Below are 25,302 nucleotides of genomic sequence, written 5' to 3' on the forward strand. Positions count from 1 at the left end.
CCAGCATCTCCACCGCAGTGAAACAGCTCCTCCGCTCGAGCCCCAGTTAGGTGGCATGAGCCAGGGGTCTAACTGCTGTGTAAATACAGCCTTTGTGCCTCACTTTTCCCATCTGTGAAATGGGGATATCGATATCGACCTTCCTGTATGAAGCACTGTGAGATCTACAGCTGCAAAGCTCGAGATCAGAGCCAGGGATCATCACAATCATAGGGACATTAAAGGTTTCTGTTAAACCGGGCGGAAGCTGAGTGTGTTTGTTGTTGATGGGTCACAGAGTGGACAGAAGCCTGGATCTGACTTTAGACAAGTCACTTGCCCAATCTGTGCCTCAGTTTCCTCTCCCACAGATGGTGAAGGGACCACAATATAGTCCTGATCTCAGCTGGGGCAGGGACTGTCTCTCCCTGTGTGTCTGTGCAGCGCCCGGCACAACGGGGCCCTGATCTCAGCTGGGGCAGGGACTGTCTCTCCCTGTGTGTCTGTGCAGCGCCCGGCACAACGGGGCCCTGATCTCAGCTGGGGCAGGGACTGTCTCTCCCTGTGGGTCTGTGCAGCGCCCGGCACAACGGGGCCCTGATCTCAGCTGGGGCAGAGTCTGTCTCTCCCTGTGTGTCTGTGCAGCGCCCGGCACAACGGGGCCCTGATCTCAGCTGGGGCAGGGACTGTCTCTCCCTGTGTGTCTGTGCAGCGCCCGGCATGACGGGGCCCTGATCTCAGCTGGGGCAGGGACTGTCTCTCCCTGTGTGTCTGTGCAGCGCCCGGCATGACGGGGCCCTGATCTCAGCTGGGGCAGGGACTGTCTCTCCCTGTGGGTCTGTGCAGCACCCAACCGCTGATGTGATACCTGATGCTTAGCATGGTGGTGAGGGTACGTGTGTCACTGTTCGCAGTTTGTCTATCAGAAATGGTTCCTGGGGATTGTGCATGGCCAGACAGAGAACAGCCCGGCTGTTTGATATCACACACACACACGCACACACACTCTCTCTCTCTCTCTCTCTCTCTCCACTGTGCTCATGACAGACACGAGACATCAGGTTGAGCCCTCTATAGGCAGAGACCAGGGAAAAGCCCTTCCCCTAGTGAGTGGGGAGCCCTCCCCCGAGAGCACATCCCCCTTGGCAGGCAGAGGGAAAGGTGAAGAGGATCGGGCAGAAAAAGGAGAGAGACGCGGGAGACACACACTGTCCTTGGTTCATTAGTCCTTGGTGGGAGCGGCGCTCACAGCCCTGTTGGCAGGATGCAGCTGCTGCCTCAGTTTCCCTGCTGGGGTGGGAGGAGCCAGTCACGTGGGGGTTTACGGGTTACAAAATAAAAGTTTCTCTGCTGGGAGCTGGTTTATTTTTTATATAAATAATTGTATTAGAGTATAACAACATAATTGTGTGTAGCTACACGTGTCTGTCCTAGCGCGTCCCAGCCATCCCCTCCTGGCCGCGGCGTCTCCTCACGCTCCCGCAGCCCTCGCAGCAGGGCCTGCAGACCAGCCCTTCTCACCCTACAGCAGGAGTTCGAGGCCTTCCCCAGGCGGCAGGGTTCACACCGGCCCCTTCGCCCCCTGGCTGCAGGGGCGGCAGCACCTCCCGACGGCCCCAGCACATCCCGGGTGTCTAGCCCCAGCCCTTCGCCGGCTCCTGCCCGGGGCCTCTGACAGGCAGGAGGCTGCAGGTCTGGCTGCTCCCTTCCGGTTTCCAAGTCAAAAGCTTCCTTCTCTGTGCCATAGACGGAGCCTGGGTTTTACATCCCCCTTCCTCTCCCAGCAGGCCTGGCTGCCGCCTGTCACACCAGGATGCTTGTGACCGACATGGCAGCTGCCTGTGCTGTCCTATGGCCATTGTATGTTCCATCCGTGTGACTGTTATGGGCTGTTGGCTCGGTTACGAGGGGTCACTCTGGCCGGGGGTAGCTGCGTGTGGGCAGGAAAAGGAACATTGATGAGGACACAGCAGCCAAGGATGCACAGGCCCATGGCTGGATTTTACGTGGCAGGCGCCAAATGTCATTAAGCCTGAACACAGGGGCTGCCCTCAGCCTGGGAGGGCCACAGAGTCTCACCCCATCCCGGGAGCCCAAGGCCCATCAGCAAAATCCCAGGTCTTTTCCCTCTGGGAACCGGCCACTTGATCCCTTTAACCACACAGGACTCCGGCTGCAACGAATGACGAGCTCAAGGACGTAACTTCCTATGGCTTGAAGGGGCTGCGAGGAAGCTGACGAAACTCCCCGGCCCTCACTGACTGCTCATACAGAAGAAAAAATTCCTGCCTGACCCCCGATGGGGCAGCCCTGACGCCTCCAGCAGACCAGGTGCCCACTCCCAGTTCAGGGTGGGCAGGGTGGGGTTGCTGGAAAGGAGCCAAAGGAGACACCACGTTATGTGGCCTCATGTTAAATCTTCCCAAATGGGCCCATGGGTGCTAGAGGCCTGGGCCAGCCCTGTTAAAGGGACAGCGCCTGCTGCATCCAGGGCACAGGCACTTTGCTCTGGCGTCTGGATTCTCTGCTGCTTTGCTGCGGATCCAGTGTCCCTCCCTGGAGCAGCCTGAGCTGGCAATAACCTTGTGGTTCAGAAAGGCACATGGTCCTTCTGCCGCTATTGGGAACCTGCAACAGCAACAAGTAATAATAAAAACCCAACACAACTGTTAGAGCAGCTTCAACTAGCCGTGGAAATCCAGCCCCCAGCAATTCACCCCAGGTCGCACAGCAAATAAAAGGGACAGCCAGGCATTGAGCCCCAATTTCCCAAAATCAGAGCCCCGGGCGGTAACCACAAGGCCAGTGTCCTGTTTTCAATTTACTGAGTTAATAGAAGCAAAAGGGACCCACCAGTTGTTGAATGTGGTGCCGTTGGCTCATTTCCAGGGCTGGCCCGGTTCCCTCCGGAGGCTGATACATTGGTCAGAGGGACCTTTACAGCGCATCAGAAATCCTTAGGTAAAAAAAAAAATGCATTACACACCTCCATCTCTGGGATCTCTACAACCTGTGCAGGGCGCTGGACAGGTGGTCCAGGCTGGGAATTCTACCCCTAGAAATGAATCCCCAACTCAGTGACACGTTTGCATGTGGCAACTTCTTGACCTGATTCAGGATAGAAAAATGTCAAAATAGCCGAATTTCCCATCTGAGGGACATTCTGATTTTCAACTGACTATTTAGCAGCTTCTGGTTCAGACACTCAGCTTCATCCCAGACCTACAGCTCTCCTGCATTCTTTTCAAATCCACAATGTTATTGAGAGCCTCATGGTATTTGGTGCTTTTCTTAACACCCCAGCTCCTGGAGTCACGTGATTCCAAGGGACTCTCGTCTTTCATAAGATTTTAACCCTCTTGTTTGCTGAGAAAAAACTTTTCAGTGTGACCCCCTAAAAGCTACGGCCCCAGAAAACACACTGAACATCCTCACAGTTGTTATTTTAAAGTCAGTGTCACGGCTTTGGGGATCCCAGCTCCTGATTATTGAACACCTGGGTTGGCAACTCAGCTCCTGTCCCATGAAAGGGGCTGGAAAGCAACTGGATTCCCCCACTGGGAATTCCCTGGAGCAAGGGTTGGCACATTAGCCCCACCGGCTCAATCCCCAGTGAACAGGGAGGATGGGATGTGGGTGGCGCATTGGAGCTCTGGCTATTCTGAGCTGTATAAGGGGCTGTGGGAAGTTGCCTTAAATTCAAGCAGCATCTGGGGCCCTGCCAGCCCCAGGGCAAGCCCAGCATAAAGCCGCCTTTGCTCCTCCCCCACCCACCCACCCTGTGCAGCCCAGAATCTGGGTCTCACCATTTCCTGCTGAGCGTCAGTTGGAGGCAACAGGTCTCTGAACTGCTGATGTCAAACAAATAATCGTTGTATCTTCCTGATGCTTAGCACAGGGGTGAGGGTGCGTGTGGAACTGTTCTCACTTTGGCCAGTCAGGGATTGTGCCTGGGGGTTGTGCCTGGCCAGAGAGAGACCAGCCCGGCTCTCTGATCTCTCACCCCCACTCCAGTGGGCTCCTGACAGACCCGTGCAGAGCCCGGCCCATTATGGGCCTCTGCCAGCAGGCTTGGCTGCCCCCCTTCTGATTTCCAAGTCACAAGATCCCTCCCGGGGCCAGAGAGCCGCGTTTTCCACAGTGCGGGTCGGGCGCTGGGTCGCTCCGCTCAGCACCGCCGTCCGGGGTGTTAAAAGTCCCGTTGATGGTGCTGTCCGGCTACCTGCTCCGACACCGCGCTGTGCCCTGGAAGCGGCCAGCAGCGGGTCCGGCTTCTAGGCAGAGGGGCCATGGGGCTCCGCGCGCTGCCCCCGCCCCGAGCACCGGCTCTGCACTCCCATTATGGGGGGCGGTGCCTGCGGACGAGAGCCTTGGAGTCAGTGGCGCTTGGGGGGGCAGGAGCCTAGGCAGATGGTCTGAACCACCGGGAGTTTGGCGGGGGGGGTCTCTCCCCAGGCACTTCCCCACCTGGCTCAGCACGATCCCAGCCAGAGCCGCGCGCCCGGAGCCGTGTGGACCGGTGCAGACTCGGGGCAGGCGCCACGGGACAGACGGGTCTGGGGCACAAATTTGACTGGCCACGTCGGGGCCTGATTCTGCCCTCAGGGGGCCAGATCCTCAGCTGGTGTAAATCAGCCCAGTGCCCTGTCCTGTCAGCTGGAGCACAGAGCGGTGACCCCAGTGGAGCTACGGCCAGTTCTCCCCAGCTGGGATCGGGTCCCATTGACCCCAGTGGAGCTACGGCCTGTTCCCCCCAGGCTGGGATCTGCCCCATTGACCCCAGTGGAGCTACGGCCAGTTACCCCCAGCTGGGATCTGCCCCATTGACCCCGGTGGAGCTACGGCCAGTTCCCCCCAGCTGGGATCAGGCCCCATTGACCCCAGTGGAGCTACGGCCAGTTCCCCCCAGCTGGGATCTGGACTCAGGTTATTCCTGGGGGCAGGTGTCTGTAGAATCAGCCGCTCCCCCTCCCCCGGCCCTGGCTGGCCCATCTCCAGTGCTATCCTGGCTCCAGCCAGATTCTCCCCCTGGTTCCCCGCCCTGGGGTGGCAGCCCCCACCCTGCCCCTTTGCTGTGACACAGAGCCCATGAGGGCGAGGGGGGTGGATTTTGATTCCTTGGTTCCAGGCTGGGGACAGGACGTCCACGCGCCCCTTCTGGGGCCACAGGTTCAGTGCTGCGGAGCCCCCCCTTGTGCTGCATCATGCCAGAGAGAGAGGAGACTGGGAGGGTGCAGGTAGGAGCTGGGGGGCAGGTGCTGGGGGGAGGGCAGCGAGGGGCTGTGGTGTGAGATCACACAGGAAGCTGCAGCTGGATGGGGCGGGGGAGGGAGGCTGGTCAGAGCATCCGGCCTCAGGGGCTCGCTGCTGCTGCAGCAGTCAGCTCAGGCGCGCAGGGGCTGGTCACAGACAGTGATGGTCGCCCCCGTCCCACCCTACTGCAGCCTGCAGCTGCCCTGATGCCAGGGTGAGGGGCACAGCCTGGCTACGGCTATTCTGGCCCTGGTCATTTCACTTGGTGATGCAGGGAGATGTCATGGCCCCCTGACCGGCGGGTGGCATTTGGCGCCGGGATCCCATGCACATTGTCACACCGGAGCCGCACACCCCGTGCTCTCCCCTTCCCCACGGCTGGCTGCCACCTAGGGGCGGAGCCGGGAACTGCAGGCCCAGGAGGGGATCGGGCTCACCCCAGCGCTCTGAGCTGTTTCCCTCTGGCTATAAGGGGTTTTCAGGCACTTGCTGGGCCTGATCCCGGCCTGGGGTCGATCAGTGGGACCGATTCTGAGCGGCACCTGCTGAGGCTCTGACCCTGTTCACAGAGCTCAGATTTTTGACACTGCGCCCCTCACCCTGGTGTCAGGGCAGCCGAGCCTCGGGTGACCAGATGTCCCGTTTTTATAGGGACAGTCCCGATTTTTGGGTCTTTTTCTTATATAGGCTCCAATTACCTCCCACCCCCGTCCCGATTTTTCACACTTGCTGTCTGGTCACCCTAGCCGAGCCCCCTCAGGGAGTGGAGGATGGGGGCATTTGTGGGTGGCTGGAAGCTTTTGTGTGACAAAGCCAACATCTGCCAGAGCAGAGAGAGGAAATTCAGGCCGAAGCCTCTGACTGTGACCCCACCGACCACGCGGCTGCAGCCCAGCAGCTCAGCTTCCTGTGCGATCTCAGCCCAGCCCCTCACCCCCTGCCTGCGCCTTCACCAGCGCCTCTCACTCGGGCACGATGGAGGACGAGGAGGGCTACACGGCTTTGAACCTGCGTCCCAAGCAGGGCGGCTCGGGCGGCCCGTCCCCAGCCGGGAACCCAGGTAACGATTTCAGCCCCCTCCTCCCACCTACGGGCTCCATGTCCCGGCAGCAGGGGCAGAGCCGGGGCTGGGACCCCAGAGATGGGCCAGGGGGCGGCAGGGTCTGGCCATGTGGTTATATCACAGGGTGGGGCAGCGCCACGGACAGAGGTAAAGAGCCTGGGGGATCCCCCAAGTGACAGAGCGAGAGTGGGGGTGAGACTGGGGAGCTTTCCCCTCTGGAAGCCAAAAAGGGGGCCAAAAAGGGTGTCAAAACAGATCAGGGGGAAATCTTTCACAAGGACACACCCACTAAACCCCACTCCCCTCCCCGAGCTGGGAATACAGCCCAGGTGTCCTAGCTGCCTGCCCCCTCTGTTCTACCTGTTGGTGCAGGCTCTCTGCAACCTCAGGCAGCATTGCTGTGTCAGTAACACTTGGGGGGGTCACATTTTCAATCTTTTCTCCCCTACCATGAGGTCTGAAAACTGCCTTTCTCTTCTAAATGAAAGCTAAGATCCTGGTACAATCACTTGACGCCTGGAGCTGGGGCCTGAGGCCAGGATCTAGAGTGGCTGGGCCTTAATTCAGCCCAGCTCTGCTTGTGTTTCATTACAGGCTCCCGTCAGTGTCCTGGCTGGCTTCAGGTCGCTCTAGGGGCTGGGAATCTCATCCTCGCAGTGGCTGTGCTATTGCTGGCGGTGTGTGGTGAGTCACCAAAGGCTGTAGCTTTATCTGTCCGGGTGTGTCAGTCTGCAGCGTGGATGTGACACTGCGGGAGGGACATTGAGAGGAAGCACATTGAAAACAGATGCTCAGTCACAATGAGGCTGTGGAACTCACTGCCACAGGATCTCACTGGGGCCATGAGCTTAGCAGGGCTCAGTGAAGGATCAGGACACGTATAAGAGGAACAAGACCAGGCAGAGGGCCAGGAAGTACCGAGTGCTTTGGCAGCGGCTATAAACCCTCCTGCTTCAGGGCATCAATCAACCCCTAACTGAGGGGCAGGAAGGGTCTGACTTGGGGGACAGGTTCTGAGTGTCCACTAGGGGGCGTTGTGCTCCTTGCTCAGAGGTAGCTGGGTCTGTCCACCCTTGGAGGTGGGAGAGCGGGTTAGATGGGCCCCAGTCTGACTCAGTCTGGCCAGCCCCATGCAGTCAGTTTTGGGGGATGTTTTGAGGATGAGAATGGGTGGAAACACGGGCTGGGTTTGCAGAGAAGCTCAAGGGATTTAGGCACCTAATTCCCAGTGATTTTCAATCCCAGACACTTTTTCAGACTGTGTCCCTTTGGGGCTGCTCCGAAGCTCATTGGAGTCAGTGGCGATGGGGCAGAACAGGGTCTGGGGCAGGCCCCGTGTCTCCGCATGGCTCGGTGCTGGTGCTTTTACCAGCAACTCGCACAACATTGACCAGTTGCCCTCACTCCCACCGATGCTGCTTTGCAGTTTCCCACTTGTTGTCCGAGAAGGGACAGACCCCGGCAGCTCCTGGGAGCGACGGAGCCGGGAGCAGAGACCCCAGCACAGCAGAATGCAGCACCCGCCTGGAGCGTTTCCGATCCCAGCTGTGCCCCCCGGCCCCGCCCGGCCCAGCAGGTAACCCCAGCGCGTGTGTCTCTGAGCCGCCCTCCGCCCCGGGCACGGCCAGTGGGAACCCAGCTGCCCTCCTAGCCCCTGGGGATCCTGCAGGGCAGGGACACGCCGCCCCCTGCTGGCTGCACCGATCTGCCACCAGCCCCGCTCGGTGCCGGGCCATGAATGTACCTGCCTCAGCTGGGACCGGGCCTGGGGCAGCGACATCTAGTGGCTGTTCAGGGTAGTACCCAGCCATGAAGGTTTTAATAACAATGTCATACAAAAAAACAACGAGAAGTCTGGTGGCACCTCAAAGATTAACAGATTTATTTGGGCAAAAGCTTTCATGGGTAGAAAACCCACTTCTTCAGATGCATGGAGTGAAAATTACAGATGCAGCACTGTTATACTGACACATGGAGAGAAGGGAGTTACCTCAAAGCGTTGACAATGCCAATTCAATCAGGCCCTGTCTGATACAACCAAATTTAGCCAAGCTCTAAGATACAACCGAATTTGCTCCAATGTCTCAGACAGAGACAAACACCTACAAGATCTCTATCAAGCGTTCTTAAAATACAATACCCACCTGGGGAAGTGAGGAAACAGATTGACAGAGCCAGACGGGTACCCAGAAGTCACCTACTACAGGACAGGCCCAACAAGGAAAATAACAGAACGCCACTGGCCGTCACCTTCAGCCCCCAGCTAAAACCTCTCCGGCACATCATCAGTGCTCTACAACCTGTCCTGGAAAACGATCCCTCACTCTCCCAGACCTTGGGAGACAGGCCAGTCCTCACTTACAGACAGCCCCCCACCCTGAAGCAAATACTCACCAGCAACCACACACCACACAACAAAAACACTAACTCAGGAACTAATCCCTTTAACAAACCTTGTTGCCTTCTCTGTCCCCATATCTACTCTAGCGACACCATCAGAGGACCCAACCACATCAGTCACACCATCAAGAGCTCATTCACTTGCACATCTACCAATGTGATATATGCCATCATGTGCCAGCAATGCCCCTCTGCCATGTACATTGGCCAAACCGGACAGTCTCTATGCAAAAGAATAAATGGACACAAATCAGACATCAGGAATGATAACAAACAAAGCCAGTCGGAGAACCCGTCAATCTCCCTGGACATTTTGAAAAGTAGCCAACCTGCAACAAAAAAAACTTCAGAAACAGACTTCAAAGGGAAACAACAGAACTATATTTCATTTGCAAATTTAACACCATTAATTTGGGCTTGAATAGAGACTGGGAGTGGCTGGCTCATTACAGAAGCAGCTTTGCCTCTCCTGGAATTGACACCTCCTCATCTATTATTAGGAGTGGACCACATCCACCCTGATCAAATTGGCCCTGTCAACACTGGTTCTCCACTTGCAAGGTAACTCCCTTCTCTTCGCGTGTCAGTATAACAAAGCTGCATCTGTAACTTTCACTCCATGCATCTGAAGAAGTGGGGTTTTTACCCACTAAAGCTTATGCCCAAATAAATCTGTTAGTCTTTAAGGTTGTTTTTGTGCATACAGATTAACATGGCTACCCCTGATACTTGACACAATGTAATACAAAGCTGTCCAATTTTTTTCCAGTGTGTGTGTGTGGGGAGGGGGGGGGGGTCACATCTTATTAGTAAGATTGTCTTATGGTCCCACCCCGTCCCTTTCCCTGGCATCTGGGCCCCATGTCCCCTCCCAGTCCCCACCACCCCTGGGTCCCAGCCTCCCGTCCTGTTCCCAGCTTAACACTACCCCTCCCCCCCAGTTACTCCAGGGCCCGTCTAGGCCATTCTGGCCGTGTAAAGGGGCCTTAAAGTGGGTCCATAGGCCCCTGAGAATCTCCCCTGTCCTGGGGGGTCCTCTCTGGCTAGTGTGGAGCTGGGATCACCCGGCCTTTCTCCCAACCCCCAAAATGGGGGGCAGATTGCCAGTGTGGCTAGAGTGCAGTGCGCTATGGGTGTTCTCTGCTACCATGGGCCCATATGGGAGCACTGGATAAGGCAGAGCAGCCCCGAGGCTGCTGTAACTTATGCCAGGAGCCAGGCAGAGCCTGACCCAGCCCCAGATTTCAGGGAGCACAAAGGGGACTCAAACCCATTTGAACCCCGTTCCTGCCCCAGTCGCAGGCTGGGAGTAGCCGGGAACGAGGCCCAGAGGGCTCAGAGCATTAATGACGCCCGTCTCTCTGCAGGGAGCTCCGGGTGCAAACTCTGCCCCACGGACTGGCAGCTGCGCGGGGACAAGTGCTACTGGGTCTCCAGAACAGGTGAATTGTGGAGCAAGAGCCACGCCGACTGCTCAGCGAGGGGCTCCCAGCTGCTGGTGATCCGGGACCGGGAGGAGCTGGTAAAGGGGACGATACCTTCCTGCTGGAGCTGCCCCTGCAGGGCTGGGCCCTGGGTGCAGAGTCTAAGGGCGCATAGGCTACATGGTAGGGCTGAAATTTTCAATGCTGCTTAGGGGATTTGGACACCCTGTTTGCATTGTTAATAAAAGGGTGTCCAAACCCCCTAGGCAGCTTTGACAATCCCAGCCTAAATCCCTAGCCCAAGGATCAGGGGCACACAAAGGTAGATTAAAGCCACCGGTACCTCCCTCTTCTGGGGTGTGCCCGACACAGCTCAGCTGGAGAGAGGGGCTGGGTGTGTTGAGGATGGGGGCTACAGAGAGACAGGGGATAGATGGGGATGGATGGATGGAGAGAGCCGTATCTATGGGGGATAGATAGATGGGTGTGTATTGGGATAGATGTATGGGGCTGGATACTGGGTGTGTATAGGGATAGATGGACAGACAGACATTCTGGTCCTGAAGTTGCTGACAACCCGGATTTGGAAGAAAAGAGCCCGACCGCACGTCTGGTCACCAGCTGCCTGTCCCACACTCACTGCAGGAGTCCCTACAGGACCTGACACAAGACTCAAATCAGTTCTGGGTCGGACTGTCCGTCCCCTCCCCGGAGAAGGCCTGGACCTGGCTGGACGGCTCCCGGCTGGATCAGACCCAGTGAGTGATTCCTTGAGTCAAACCCTTTCCCTCCCCTCCGTGGGCAGAGGGGGCCAGGGCCAGGGCTGGGGGAGGTTTGGGGGGAAGGTCGGGAGCTTGGGGGGAGCCGTGTTCAGTGTCAGATGCAGGGGCGGCTCTAGGCACCAGCAAAGCAAGCACCTGCTTGAGGCAGCCCATTTGCAGGGGCGGCAGGGATCCAGCCTGGGAGCTGAGAACCAACAGGGGGCTCTGGGAGCTGTAGTTCCTTGGTTAGCTCCCTGCCTATAGAGCCAGCCCTGGAGCAGGGAAAGAACTACATTTCCCAGCATTCCCTTGGCCACTACCAACTGGAAAGGAAGGGGGGACCTCATGCGGCAGCGGGCTGTGAGTGCTGTGAATGGCAGGGAGACCAGACTTTAACATTCAAAAAACAGGACGCTCCACGGGGAGGGAAGCCCCAACCTGCCACCGTCCACTCCCTCCGACTGCCCCCCACAGAAACCCCAACCCATCCAACCGCCCCCCCCCCCGCTCCCTGATCAGCCCCTCCTGGAACCCCTGCCCCTAAGTGCCCCCCAGGAGCCCACCCCCTACCTGTCCCCTGACAAACCCCTGGGACTCCCATGCCTATCCAACTGCTGCCTGTTCCCTCGAACCCCTGACCCATCCTGCCCCTCTTCTCCCTGTCCCTTGACTGCCCCGGAACCTCCTACCCCTTCTCCAACCCCAGCCCCTTACCGTGCCACTCAGACCAGAGTGTCTGGCTCCGCTCAGCACCAGACACGCTGCTGCATACATGCTGCCGTGCTCCCCCGCGGAGCCCACAGTCCCCCCAACACACACACACACCCCCAGCACCTGCCTTCCAGATTTGAACACCTCAAAGTTCAGGAGTGCTCAAACTCAGTTTGGGCAGCTGTTACTTCATTTCTCCCAAATCAAATATACTGATCCACTGTAACTTGCTGTAGAAAAAGTAGGATAAAATTGAGCAAGAAATGCTTCCCAGTGGTTTTTAGGACGGGAATTGCTGTTTTCAACAGCCATTGCCTTTTGTTTGTTTGTTTGTTTAAAAGGAAGACAGTGATATTGCATTGGCAAATTCCCCAGAGAAAGAAAGAGTGGAACAAAAGAATAATAAAGGCACCTCAACTTTTCCTCATTCATGGAGGACAGTCTTATAATATGGATCAGATATCCTCCAATCACACAAGCTGAAAATTGTTCCACTTTACTGCAGTTCTGTAACCATATGGGAACCAATCCTGTCTGTGTTCTGTGCACATCCAAAATTCCTGCTGAATGACCCACCCTGGGAGCGAGTTACCAGTGACCCAGGGCTGCGGCAGGAGAGTGCAGGTGGGGGGAGAGAGCCCAGGGCTGGGGCGGGGGGGGGCCCAGGGCTGTGGGGGGGCAGCCAAAATTATTTTTGCTTGGAGCGGCAAAAAACCTAGAGCCGGCCCTGGTCAGACGATGCTGAGACCCCAGGAGGGGGGCTGGGGAGCCCGGCTGAGAGGGGGGCTGGGTGGGAGCAGACAGGGCTATGGGGCAGGGAGAGATTTACCCATCCCCCAGCACAGAGATGGTGGCTGGAGCCCTGGGGGCGGGGGAGGTGGCCCAGAGACGGGATGTGGCGGGAGAAGAGCAAAGGGGCCAGGCCAGAGCCCTGGGGACCCCCCAGACAATGGGGCAGGGGGGAGGGGGAGACACAGAGCAGCCAGAGGCAGGAGGGGACCAGGAGGGGGCAGCGTCGGCCCAGCCCGGTGGGGAGGAGACGCGGAGCAGGGGAGGGAGCTGGGCAGGGTCTAGCCCGGCAGGGAGGAGGAGGCTGGAGCAGGTCCCTGGGCTCTGGGCAGGGAGAGGCCATTCGAGACCCTGGCCAGGGCCTGCCAGTGGGGAGAGGGGGCAGCCCCCAGGGCAGAGCTGGAGGCACGAGGCAGGGGTGGCTCTAGCCATTTCGCTGCCCCAAGCACAGCGGCACACCGGGGGGGGGGGGCGCTCTCTCGGTCGCTGGTCCCGCAGACCTGCCTGCGGATGCTCCACCGGAGCCGCGGGACCAGCGAACCCTCCACAGGCACGCCTGTGGGAGGCCCACCGGAGCCACCTGCCGCCCTCCCGGGACCGGCAGAGCGCCTCCCGCGGCATGCCGCCCCAAGCATGTGCTTGGCGTGCTGGGGTCTGGAGCCATCTCTGGCTGGAGGAGACGACGGCTGCGGATCCCATTGGAACCAACCGCGCTGACAGGGGCCCTCCCCTTTGTCCGGCAGGTTCCCGGTGTCAGGCCCGGCTGAGGAGAACAGCTGTGGGGTGGTGAACAGGAATCGGATTCGTTCTGACACCTGCAGCTCTGTACGTCGGTGGATTTGCCAGAGAGACGCCGTCCCGCTCTGAGCGGGGCATCCGTGGCCCGTTAATAATGGCGAGGAGCCTTTCTTCAATAAAAGCATCACGAGTGAGCTTTGACACGTTATCTAGCGCCTGTCATGTGAGGACCTCAAAGCACCTCCCAGCGCTCAGTCAGACTCATCATCTCCACTACATGGATGGGGAAACTGAGGCACCGATAGCAGAATTGACCCGGGGAGGGTTGCACAGAGAGTCAGTGGCAGAGCTAGGAATTGTGCTCCCAGCACCGAACTCCCAGCCCCCCTGCTCTAGCCCCGACTCCTTGTGTAGAGCTAGGAGACAACCCATCCCCCCAGCTCTGACTCACTAGACCCCCTCCCCTCCCACAGCGGGGGATAGACTCCTACTGGAGCAATGGGGCAGCTGCCCCCTCTCGGCTCTCGGCAGACTCAGGCAGCGTTGCTGGCTCAGTTCCGCTCGGGGCAGCTCACACCTGTCAGGGCGACTGGCTCAGGCTCTCGGCAGACTCAGGCAGCGTTGGTGGCTCTGTTCCGCTCGGGGCAGCTCACACCTGTCAGGGCGACTGGCTCAGGCTCTCGGCAGACTCAGGCAGCGTTGCTGGCTCAGTTCCGCTCGGGGCAGCTCACACCTCTCAGGGTGACTGGCTCAGGCTCTCGGCAGACTCAGGCAGCGTTGCTGGCTCAGTTCCACTCGGGGCAGCTCACACCTGTCGGGGCGACTGGCTCAGGCTCGCCGCAGACTGAGGTGCTAATGGCCCACAGGAGCTGGGGCCGGGGGCCACACGGGAGGCCTGGTTACACCCTCCAACCTTTGGAGGTCTGGGCCTTGCTTTCCTGGCCACGTTAACACCCTTGTGGGGGCAGCTGCACTGAGCACGGTCAGGCTTTGGGGGCACCAGCAACCTCAGCTCCACCGTAAGGAGGTTTCTGACAGGCGCAGGACTCGGACAGGGCAGATTTTGGGACGTGGGGGGGCTGCCATGTGACAATCTGCCCCTGCTGCTGTGTAAAGGGGACAAGGATCCCTCCCTGGGTGGCAGAGGCTCAGGCCATTGCTGTGGGGGGATGGGCTCAGAGGGTTTAGTGACGGCCCCAGATAAGCCCCTAGACAGACTGTGCCCCTCACCCCGGTATCAGGGCGGCTGCAGCTGAAGGGGGGTGGGGCGTCCGTGGCTGGCTGAGAGCGCTGGTGTGGCTGAGCAGCATCCTCCCGAGCAGGGGGGCGGAGCTGAGGCCGGTGGGGCTGACCGGCCCCCTGCCGCCCACACGTCTCCGGGGCAGTGACTCAGTTTCCTGTGTAGTCTCACACCTGGGCCCCTCTCAGAGGTGTGGGCGCTTCCGCTCCAGCAGAAAGGCAGCCCTGCCCCACCCCTGCTGTCGGGGGAGCTCGACTGCTGCTCTGCCTGGGGACCATGCAGGACGAGGAGGGCGACATGGGGCTGGCCCCACGGCCCCACGAGGGCAGCCTGTCTGCAGCTGGGAACCAAGGTAGTGACTGTAACCCCCTCCCCACGTCTTCCCTCCCCACCATGGGATCCGTGTCCCAGCAGAAGGGGCAGGGCTGGGCTGCCACCCCAAGGGGGGGTCGCAGGGTGGGGGGGCAGGAGGGTCTGTATGGAGCTGGGATATTATGGGGTTTGATCCTACTGATCCCAGCTCCCCTCTGAGCTCCTGCCCCCCAGCCCTCCCTGCTCTAACCCACTGCACCGCACACCTCCCCCAGAGGTGGGATAAAACGCAGCCCCCACCCCCCGGCTCCTCCAATTCTACCCACTAGATCCCACCGCTCCCACCAGCTCTCACTATTGAAATTAGCGGGATCACTCCCAGGAGTCAGGGCTGCAGGATCAGCCCCTAAAGGTGCAGGGACCCGGCAGAGGTGTGAGACTTGGGGTGCTGTTTGTGGGGACTGCAGAACTAGCCTGAGTTCATGGCCGATGAGCAGCTGTGTGTGTGGAAGGGAAGATTAGTGGTTAGAGCACAAGGCCAGGACTTACAGGTGCCTTTCTGGCTGAGCCACACACCCCGGGTGACCTTGGGCCAAGTCTCTTCATTTCTCAGGACTCCAGATCCATATCTGTAAAATGGGGGTAAAGATCCTTCCTTCATCTAGCCAGTTTGCGCAAGGCCAGGGGTAGGGACTGTCTCTCCCTGTGTGTCTGTGCAGTGCCCGGCACAACGGGGCCCTGATCTCAGCTGGGCAGGGACTGTCTCTCCCTGTGTGTCTGTGCAGCGCCCGGCACAACGGGGCCCTGATCTCAGCTGGGGCAGGGACTGTCTCTCCCTGTGTGTCTGTGCAGCGCCCGGCACAACGGGGCCCTGATCTCAGCTGGGGCAGAGACTCTCTCTCCCTGTGTGTCTGTGCAGCGCCCGGCACAATGGGGCCCTGATCTCAGCTGGGGCAGAGACTCTCTCTCGCTGTGGGTCTGTGCAGCACCTGGCACTGCTGGGCCCTGGTCTCAGCTGGGGTCTCTCATTGTTGTAATAATGGGATTTGTTTCCCCCCTGCAATTTAAAAGAGGCAGATCTGCAAGTGGTGTAAATCAGGAGAAATTCTCTCGAAGTCAATGCACTCGGAGTATTTCTCTCAGCTGGGATCTGGTCCCATGGACTGCAGTGGGGCTACAGTGGTTGACAGCAACTGGGATCTGGCAAGGAGTGTTTTAGGCTAGGAAATGTGTATCTGTGGAGCATGGTCGGTTGACAGCAGCTGAGGATCTGCCTCTAATGCTAGCAGTGAAATAAACCACCATGATCCTCCCCCCGCAGCTGCTGACCCTGCGTCCCCATGTCTCTCTGTTCCAGCTCCCTGCAGGCACAGACACTGCCTAGTGGCGCTGGGCACCGGGTGGGTCACTCTGACCTTGGCTGCGATCGTGCTGAGCCGTGTGGGTAAGTGCCTGGGAACAGACTCCCTGCGTCCCAGTCTCTGGGCCTAGAGATTACCCCCGATCCGGTGCGCCCATGGGCGCCAACTTATATGGGCTCTTGGAGCTAAAGCCCCAGGAATATTCATAATCAGGGGCTCTGCTCCACCAATATTTGGAAATATTAGATTATTCCCCCTCCCCAGAGTTTTCCTGCCTGAATGTAAAGAGAGCACATAGCAGGTCTCTCTCACTCTCCTTTGCTGCTGCTGCTGGTAGCTTAAGGGCTGCAGCATTAGCATAAGAGGAATGTGCTAACGACGGATCAAAAGGGAGTCGGGTTCAGATCCCCGAATCCGGAGTGGCGGAGACGGGCGTAAGAGGAATGTGCTAACGACTGCTGAAGCACTCAGGAGGGGAGGGGGCCTCCCCTTCCCTCCCCTCCCCTCCCCTCCCCTCCCCTCCTCTTACCTGGAGGAGACACAAACGGGCCAGGAGACAGACATCATTCACCTTAGCAGCAGTTGGGGCTTCCGTGAGTGTTTGACCCTATGATTTTTTATTATGTTTGAGTGTTTGACCCTATGATCCCCCCCCTGCCCCAGCCCCGCCTCCTACCCCAGTGAGGCACAGCAGGCTGCACAGGGGAGGCAGGAAGACACATGTGAATGCAATGCCCCCTCCCCCAGCAACCACCAACCCACCCGCCACAGGAGGGAAGGGAGAGGGAGGCTTCCAATACCTTAGCAGCTGGGGCAAGGGTGAATTTTATGACACCCTGCTCCCCCACCCCATAGCCAGCCACCACCCTGCCTACCCCACTTCTGCCCCATGCTTGGCAAGGGGCAGCCCCATCCCCCCTCCACAGTGAAGTTATGGTGAGGGGCAGCATGGAAGGCCACCTGTGCCCCCCCCAGTACCCATCATAGGGGAGGGGAGTGAGCTTTCTGGACCTGAGAGGGGCTCTAGGAGCATGTGCAGAGTGTGTGTGCCATGGGGGGCAGGAGGGGACCCTCCCCTGGAGCTTGCTGCTGCCAGTGGTGGTGATGGGGAGTCCTCTCTGGCCCTAGCCCTGGGGCAGCCTGTCTGCACCCCAAGTTCCTCATCCTCAGCCCTGCCTCACCCGAAAGCCTGCACCCCCAGCACCGAGCACGCTCCTGCACTGTGAACCCCTCATCCCCAGCCCCACCCCAGAACCCTCACCTGAGGGGAAAAACATGCAACTTAAATTTGGTGGTCAGTTTGGAGTATCATTGTATTTAGCACAATATTTGATTATTTTACACCCTTCAAAGTATGTAACTGGTCGTATACAGGTGTTTTCTCTGAATACTGTCTGTGTGCCTCAGTTTCCCCAATGCATTTCTTAAGGCTCTAGATGGTGGGATAAGGGGGTGTGATTGTTGTAAAGCACTAGAGGGCCAGTGTGATGCTGTCTGCACAGAGAATGGCTGACACCCTGTCTCCAGGCAACTGATGGCCTGGGCCACTTTCCTGCAAGGTGCCAACTGAAGGTGTTTGGAGTATCATTGTATTTAGCACAATATTTGATTATTTTACACCCTTCAAAGTATGTAACTGGTCGTATACAGGTGTTTTCTCTGAATACTGTCTGTGTGCCTCAGTTTCCCCAATGCATTTCTTAAGGCTCTAGATGGTGGGATAAGGGGGTGTGATTGTTGGAAAGCCCTAGAGGGCCAGTGTGATGCTGTCTGCACAGAGAATGGCCGACACCCTGTCTCCAGGCAACTGATGGCCTGGGCCACTCTCCTGCAAGGTGCCAACTGAAGGTGTTGGAGAACAAAGAGATCAGGTGGCCTCCTAATGCTTGGAAAAGAGACAAAGGCCAGAGGAGGGAGTGTCAGTGCCTGTGCAGACTTCCGGGAAGCGCATGGTGTGGAAGGGGATGCTGGGATGCTTTGGAACAACTCCATACAAAAGCCAGTCAGGACTCTGGGGGAGCCTCCTCTCTGAGCATACTGTCTCCAGGGCAAGAAGCTTACACCTTCCTGGGTCTGACCTCGGAGCATTCAGCATGCCCTTCCACGTCATGCACTTTCCAAAGTGAGTCTGCCCAGGCAGGTCCTGGGGCAACCAGAGGTCCCTGCACCCCAACTCCGCAGTCAGATGTGACTCTCAGCCAGACAGTAAAACAGAAGGTTTATTAGATGACAGGGTTACAGTCTAAAACAGAGCTTGTAAGTACAGAAAACAGGACCCCTCAGTCAGGTCCATCTTGGGGGGGTGGGGAGCCCAGACCCAAGTTCTGGGCCTCTCCCGATTTCCCCAGCCAGCTCCAAACTGACACTCCCTCATCTGGCCTTTGTGTCTCTTCCGGATAAGGAGGCCACCTGATCTCTTTGTCCCCAACACCGTCAGTTGGCACTTTGCAGGGGAAACTGAGGCACCCACACAGTATTCAGAGAAAACATTAAGAACATTCCCACTTTGTCACAACAGGTGCAACAAAATTTAATACCATATATTAGGTATTAATAGGCAAGTGCTGCTTCTGACTTTCCACTTTTAATTGACCCTTGTAATCTTGTGGTGCTGACGCATTGTAGCTTCATTTTATATCAGCTTACAGGGTGAGAGCGGGGGGGACCACCATTTTGGGCCCCACCAAAAATTATACGAACCTGCCGCCTATGGGTGCGCCCCACGCCCCCTGCCTCGAGTTCTGCCTGAGGAACGCAGGATCGGGCCCTGTGTGATCTGTACTCCCCCAGCATCCCCTGTAATCTCACCCCGTCACGGCCTGGGGAAGTGTCCCATACACCGGATCCAGCCATCAACGCTGGTGAGAGACTCAGAGCATCCAGGGGTGAGATCTTTCACTCTGACAGGGGCGTGTTCCACATACTTCACTTCTCGGTCGGTTAATGCAGCACCCAGCAGGATTGGCGTTAGTGCTCTCTGGTTTACATGGTTCCAGGAAATAAGTATTTTAATAGAAAAATGGCCTGTTTTCTAAACTGAAACTTATGGCAAAACTTTTTATCAAAATATTTTTGGAATTTTTTCTTTTATTGTTTATCATTTTTTCCTTATTTTCCTTTTTAATATAATTTCTCAATACTCCCCCCCCCCTTTTTTTTTTAAATCCCTGTTTCTTTTTGGAAATGACATGCAAAAAGGGAAAGATGGGGAATGAAATATATGGGAAAAAAGAAAAACACAAGCACCAAAATACAAAATGGCAAATTAAAATAAAACCACAGAAGCCCTTTAAAAACACTTTCAAATCAATAGAATGAAAAAAACCAAAAACCTCCGAGCAACTCCTCCACAAAACACAAATCCACCCTCTCTCAAAAAATTAAGTAAACAAACAAAAAAAACCTTGACCCTCTCCAAATCTCCCCCCAAATATCTAAAAACAAAGGAGAAAAAATTAACCAACCAAAAAAAAAAGAGTAACAAAAAATCCCAAAATACAGAATACCCCAGCGAAAACAAAGGAAGACCTTTGCCCCTCAACCCCCCAAGAAACTACAAGGAAGAAACATTTCATAAAAATTTGAAAATTGGGTCCATTTTGTACCCTGCAAAAATGGAAACAACTTCAAAATTTTTGCCCTGCTCTGTTGCTTTGCAATTCCACATCCAGGCAGCAGGGGAGCCCAAGTTAACTAAGGGCTTGTCTAGCACAGAGGTGCAAACTTCCCAGCTCTTCATGGCAACCCTCTTGCGGGAGGTGGCTGCTACAGCCATGAATGATTCCTGGCTATCGGGGCAGGTTTGCCTGAGCAGTGTTGATGCTTCCACTAGAGCTGGTGGCACGTTTTGTCAGTGGCAGCAATCGGAGCAGGACGGGGACGTGGGTGCAGAATTTGCCTGCAATAGAAAAGATTGAACATGGAATTTTCTATAGGGATGTGACAATTCCTCACTGTGAAACCCCGTTGGCTTGCAACTTGTGCCATGTGTTGGGGAATCCAGATCCCCCCACATCCCCGTCTGCCCTTGAGTCATAGAATCATAGACTATCAGGGTTGGAAGAGACCTCAGGAGGTATCTAGTCCAATCCCTTGCTCAAAGAGTCCCCTGTATCTGAGCTGTGTCCTTCCATGCGGTGTCCCACTCAGACACTGCCAGGTTGGTTCCTAACTCCCATTAATGCAGATACTCTTTGGAAGGTTTCCAGGGCTACTCCCAGGAACATCAGACCATGCCGGCCTCGCGTGGCCCAGAGGATGTTGGCGATGCCCAGAGATCAGGAAACGGAGCAGAATGCAGCTACAGCCTGCAGGATTTCCGCTCTCACCTGAGACAGAGTCTGTGTGGGCTGCCGCAGAGCAGCTCAGCAGGTAACCTCAGCTCCCGCTGCCTCTGAGCTGCTGTGCACTTTGGGGATGTCGAGAAACAGCTGTGGTTTTGCAGCAGCAACATCTAGTGACCAGCCCGGGAAGGTCTAAGCTGAACTAGCGTCATCATGACACAGGATAATAATCTCCTACTCGGAGCATTTCAGGCCCAAAGTACCTGCCAAACTGTCTGTGGGGATCAAGCCACCCAGCACTGAAATGCAGCCACCTCTGGGGTGGGTGGCGGCATCTGCTCAACAGTGCACAGGTTTAGGCCAGGGAGTGAAGGATTCATCATCCAGTTGAAGTTTCCAGGGGGGATTTTTGGAGGCAAAATGGAATCACCTGAGGTTGGATTTAGCCAGGAGATCGGGGTTAACATTTCCAGCTCATGGGGACAGGGCCGGCTCCAGACCCCAGCACGCCAAGCACGCTCTTGGGGCGGCATTTTGCCGGCAGGGCGGCAGGCGGCTCCGGCGGACCTTCCGCAGTCATGCCTGTGGAGGGTCCACTGCTGCCGCGGCTCCGGTGGACCTCCCGCAGGCATGACTGCGGAGGGTCTGCTGGTCCCGTGGCTCCGGTGGACCTCTGCTCCACTGGAGCCACGGGACCAGCGGACCCTCCGCAGGCACATCTGCAAGAGGTCCCCCGGAGCCGCGGGACCGGCGTGCTTGGGGCGGCCAAATTCCTAGAGCCGCCCCTGCATGGGAAACCTGCTAGGGGATCTCTCGTTACTAGGAGAGGTTAGGACCTTGGTTTTACATCCTGAGAGTGATGAAACATCTGGCAGCACAGCGCCCTCTAGTGCCATGCTGGGGCACTGGGGTCAGCCCTGACTGCCAGGGGAGAGCGCCCCCTACTGAGCCCCCCACACTGTTCCTTGCAGCACCCCCTAGTGCCACATGGGGGCCAGCATTAACTGTGTAGAGAGGAGACCCCTTATTGAGTCCCCTTGATACCCACTCCCAGCAGCACAGCACCCCCTAGTGGTAGACTGGGGTATCAATGTCATCGAGGCAGAGCACCATTTTGTATTCCAGTCCGGCCCGCACAAGGCCAATGCGGTGCCTTTCATCTCACTGACACGGAGTGTGAAGTCTCCGGTATCTCTGTAGTGGGGGGTCAGCCCTGTTCAGAACAATCAACCCCCTGAACAACGTCTTTGTTTCATTTTCCCCTCCAGAGGGCTCTGGGTGCAAACTCTGCCCCAGGCACTGGGTGCCGCACATGGACAAGTGCTACTGGCTGTCGGAAGAGAATCAGTACTGGAGCTGGGGCCGTGATGACTGCTCACGGAGGGGATCTCACCTGCTCATGATCCAGGACCGGGAGGAGCTGGTAAAGAACATGCTAAACATCACCTAACATATTTGTGTCCTTGTTAATGAGAGCAGGTCAAGAATCCCTCCTCTTATGTCTATTAACAAACTTCTGAAAGCAAAATTTTCATTCACAATTTTTCTATTTTTCACTGGAAAATTTGAGAGGGAAATGAGATGTTCGCTTTGATTTTTGGAAACCAAACTTCTTTTTAAAACTTCAAACTTTTCTCTCCCCCCCTTTTATTGACCACTGAATCCGATGGGATGAATAATGATATTTTTCCACTTATTCCATATTCTCAGCAGAAAAAAGGGAACTTTTCAAAATGTCCTCAACTTCAAGATAGTTAGAGAGGCAAGAGGAAATATTTTGTTCTAAATCAGCTGTTACCACTCAAGAGAGCGATCTTGCAGTCAGTGTGGATATTTCTCTGAAAACATCCACACAATGTGCAGCGGCAGTCACAAAAGTTAACAGCGTGATAGGAACCATTAGGAAAGTGTTAGATAATAAAACAGAAAATATTATAATGCCATTATGTAAATCCATGGCATGCCCACATCTTGAATACTGCGTGCAGTTCTGGTTGCCTCATCTCAAAAAAGATATATTAAAATTGGAAAAGGTTCAGAGATGGTCAATGGAAACGATTAGGGGTATGAACCAGCTTCCATAAAAGGAGAGATTAAAAAGACCGAGATTGTTCAGTGTAGAAAAGAGACAACTGAGGATGTATATGATAGAGGTCTATAAAATCATGCAGAGAAACCGAATAAAGAAGTGTTATTTACTCCTTCTCCTAACACAAGAACTAGGGGTCACCCAATGAAAGTAATAGGCAGCAGGTTTACAGCAAACAAAAGGAAGTATTTCTTCATACAATGCACAGTCAACCTGTGGAACTCCTTGCCTGAGGATGTTGTGAAGGTCAAACATAACTGGGTTCAAAAAAGAATTAGGTAAATTCATGGAGGATAAGTCCAGCGATGACTATTAGTCAAGAAGCTGTGGGCGTCCCTTAACTTCCAAACACCAGAAGTATCTGGCATTGGCCAGTGTTGGAAGATGGGATACTGGGCTAGATGGACCATTGGTATGACCCAGTATGGCCGCTTATATGTTCTTAAAAAAGGAGTAGGAAAATCCCGCTAAAAAAATAAGTTTTGACTGAAAATTTTCCACTGCCTTTACTGTACATATTATCTTTACTTTCTGAGAACATTATCCTGAACACTAGCTGGATTAACATTAGGTGCAGTGATATCATCAAGACTGAATATAAAAACCTAGATAACAGACAAAACTTCATACAAATATAGATTTAGGCTTACATTTTTTAAATAATTTGACAGACATCTATTTATTCTAAGGCATTTTTATCTATTAAAATGTTCAGTTGTGCAAAATTATGAGTTTTAAGTATTTGTTATCAATTTGTATGTATTTAAATGTTCATAGTTGTGGGAAATCATGGGGCAGGGTCAGACACTGGGAAGAGAGGTCTGCCCATAATTATTTAGTACCTGTAGAAGCTGAGATTAAAAAAGATAAAGCTTTATAACTATCAAAATACACACATTAAGAATCCTTAAATCAAACTCCAAGTTCTCAAGCAGCATTTTTCTTACTTTGCCTCTCTGTAAATTTTGATTATTGTCAGAGAAAATATTTTCTCATCAGTTTGTGTGTCTACAGTGAAGTCAACATTTACCAATAAAAATTGAATCTTTCCAAGCCTAAGCATATTAAAATAAACACATTAATAGTAGATCCCAAAGCATTTTATGGTCTTAAAATGATTAGGTACAAACTGGAGCCAGGGATTGTTCAGCTATCACTGAGATGCGGCTACCTCTGGGGTGGGGCAGCTGGGTAACAGCTGTATAGCAACGTTGCACAGGGTTTGGTCACTCAGTACAGAATCATGCCCTATATGGAAAGAGGTGCAGTAGCTGGATAACAGCGGAGAGTTTGCCGAGGGTTGAAATGTTACTAATTATTCATTAGAGCTGTGTTAAAAAAAGCCAGCACAAAAAAATTGCAAAAAATTTTCATTCCAAAAAGTTGAGAATGTTTAATGAAGTTCATTGAAATTTTTAAACAAAATTCATCAAAATCGTGGTGGAGGGGAACAGGACTGACTCAGTTGTTAATTAGTAGTGTAAGTTATCTGTTATGTTTACAGCACTTTCAATTGGAGTTTCAGCTAGTCCTGATTTGTCACGGATATTAATGATCAAAGCCCAAACTAGAGATCAGGTCTCATTTGCAGCGTGAGCAAAGGAGCCAGAGAATTCCACCATGTTCTGTTCTCTCTGACCCCGTGTCCATTTCACAGGAGTTCATACAGAATCTTACAGGAAATCGTATTCCGGCGTGGATTGGACTCAGCATCACATCTCCAGGGAGGAAGTGGACCTGGGTGGATGGTTCCCCGTTAAATCAAACGCTGTAAGTCTTTCTTGATTAGTATTTGACATGAGTCTGCAAATAAATACGTAGTGTGAAACCCTGGGCCCCATTAAAGTCAATGGCAAATCTGCTGTTGACCTCCATAGGGCAAGGATTTCACCCATTAAATCTTACAGTGTAAGGGCCTCGATCCTGCAGACACACCTGGGGTAAGTCTCATAGAAGTGAATGGCAGTATGCATGGGAGGAAATCAAAGCAAGTGCATAAATGTTTGCAGGATCCGGGTCTCTGTTTGCTCAGCCCCACACTCCAGGGCAGAGCTAGTTACAAAATGGGAGAAACAGGATTTTTTCAATCTTTTCTTGTTTTTGTCAACATCTGAGATTTCAGAATTCAAAAGTTCAGTTTCAAAACTGAGGAAGTCCCAACTGCCTCCATAGCTGGTCAAAAAACTAGGTCAAAAAGCCGTTCAAAATTCATCAAAACTTCCCCATTTTTTCACTGAAATTTGACATTGACTCAACTTTTCATGTAAATTTCAAAAGAGGAACATTTGCATCCGTTCTAAAGATTGGCCTCTCTGCACTAGCACTCTGATTAATCACTTTGCTGCAAGTTTCTGTACCATGTGCAGTTTGTGCACCTCTCCCCCAGCTCTGGACTTAACATACCAACTCGTTTCATGTATTAGCCTATCTGGGGAAGGATTAGAGATGACGCTGGAACCCCAGCATGCTGGAAGGAAGGAGAAAAGCTGTTTTTCTCCACCTCTGAACACACTGATTGTGACTGTTGCCTTCACTCCTTTCGCAGATTCACGGTTTCAGGTCCTGTGAAAGAGAACAGCTGTGCTGCAGTCAAGAAGACTCAGATCAAGTCTGAAATCTGCAACACTGACTATAAATGGATTTGCCAAAAGGAAGCTGTGCTCATTTAAATGGATGGATTGACGACCTCTGTCTGCATATATGGAATGCAGAACATCCTGGATTCTCCTCTCTGTTTCAGCTAACAAAGCCTCAGGCAGCATAAATCCGGGTAACGCCGATAAAGTGAATGGTGCAATGCTGATTTACACCCATTGGGGGTCTGGGCCCATTGTCTCCAACGGAGTTACAGCCAGTTCACACCAGCTGGGAATCTGGCCCTTTGATTATTTAAAAGATA

The 25,302-nt window shown here is 54.7% G+C and overlaps 2 protein-coding genes across 2 annotated transcripts; both read left to right on the forward strand.

Annotated features, from left to right (window-relative positions):
- The first annotated feature begins 6,207 nt into the window (after window positions 1–6,207).
- LOC120394239 (killer cell lectin-like receptor subfamily B member 1) lies at window positions 6,208–13,247 on the forward strand. The gene is made up of 6 exons (XM_039518474.1): window positions 6,208–6,292; window positions 6,890–6,979; window positions 7,722–7,871; window positions 10,063–10,217; window positions 10,765–10,877; window positions 13,124–13,247. The coding sequence occupies exons 1-6, from the start codon at window positions 6,208–6,210 to the stop codon at window positions 13,245–13,247; spliced, it is 717 nt and encodes a 238-aa protein (XP_039374408.1).
- Window positions 13,248–14,634: 1,387 nt separating this feature from the next.
- Window positions 14,635–25,072, forward strand: LOC120394224 (killer cell lectin-like receptor subfamily F member 1). The gene is made up of 6 exons (XM_039518451.1): window positions 14,635–14,710; window positions 16,028–16,114; window positions 20,232–20,402; window positions 21,583–21,737; window positions 24,061–24,173; window positions 24,949–25,072. Exons 1-6 carry the CDS (start codon window positions 14,635–14,637, stop codon window positions 25,070–25,072), a joined length of 726 nt encoding a protein of 241 aa, XP_039374385.1.
- Window positions 25,073–25,302: the final 230 nt, after the last annotated feature.

This window comes from Mauremys reevesii, unplaced genomic scaffold, assembly GCF_016161935.1.
Source record: "Mauremys reevesii isolate NIE-2019 unplaced genomic scaffold, ASM1616193v1 Contig43, whole genome shotgun sequence".
Lineage (NCBI taxonomy): Eukaryota > Metazoa > Chordata > Testudines > Geoemydidae > Mauremys > Mauremys reevesii.

Coding starts and splice junctions, on each gene's coding strand:
- LOC120394239 (XM_039518474.1), top strand. CDS start 6,208: ATGGAGGACGAGGAGGGCTACACGGCTTTGAACCTGCGTCCCAAGCAG. Junction 6,980..7,721: donor GCTATTGCTGGCGGTGTGTG/GTGAGTCACCAA, acceptor GCTGCTTTGCAG/TTTCCCACTTGTTGTCCGAG. Junction 10,218..10,764: donor TCCGGGACCGGGAGGAGCTG/GTAAAGGGGACG, acceptor CACTCACTGCAG/GAGTCCCTACAGGACCTGAC.
- LOC120394224 (XM_039518451.1), top strand. CDS start 14,635: ATGCAGGACGAGGAGGGCGACATGGGGCTGGCCCCACGGCCCCACGAG. Junction 16,115..20,231: donor GATCGTGCTGAGCCGTGTGG/GTAAGTGCCTGG, acceptor ACTCTTTGGAAG/GTTTCCAGGGCTACTCCCAG. Junction 20,403..21,582: donor GCCGCAGAGCAGCTCAGCAG/GTAACCTCAGCT, acceptor TTTCCCCTCCAG/AGGGCTCTGGGTGCAAACTC.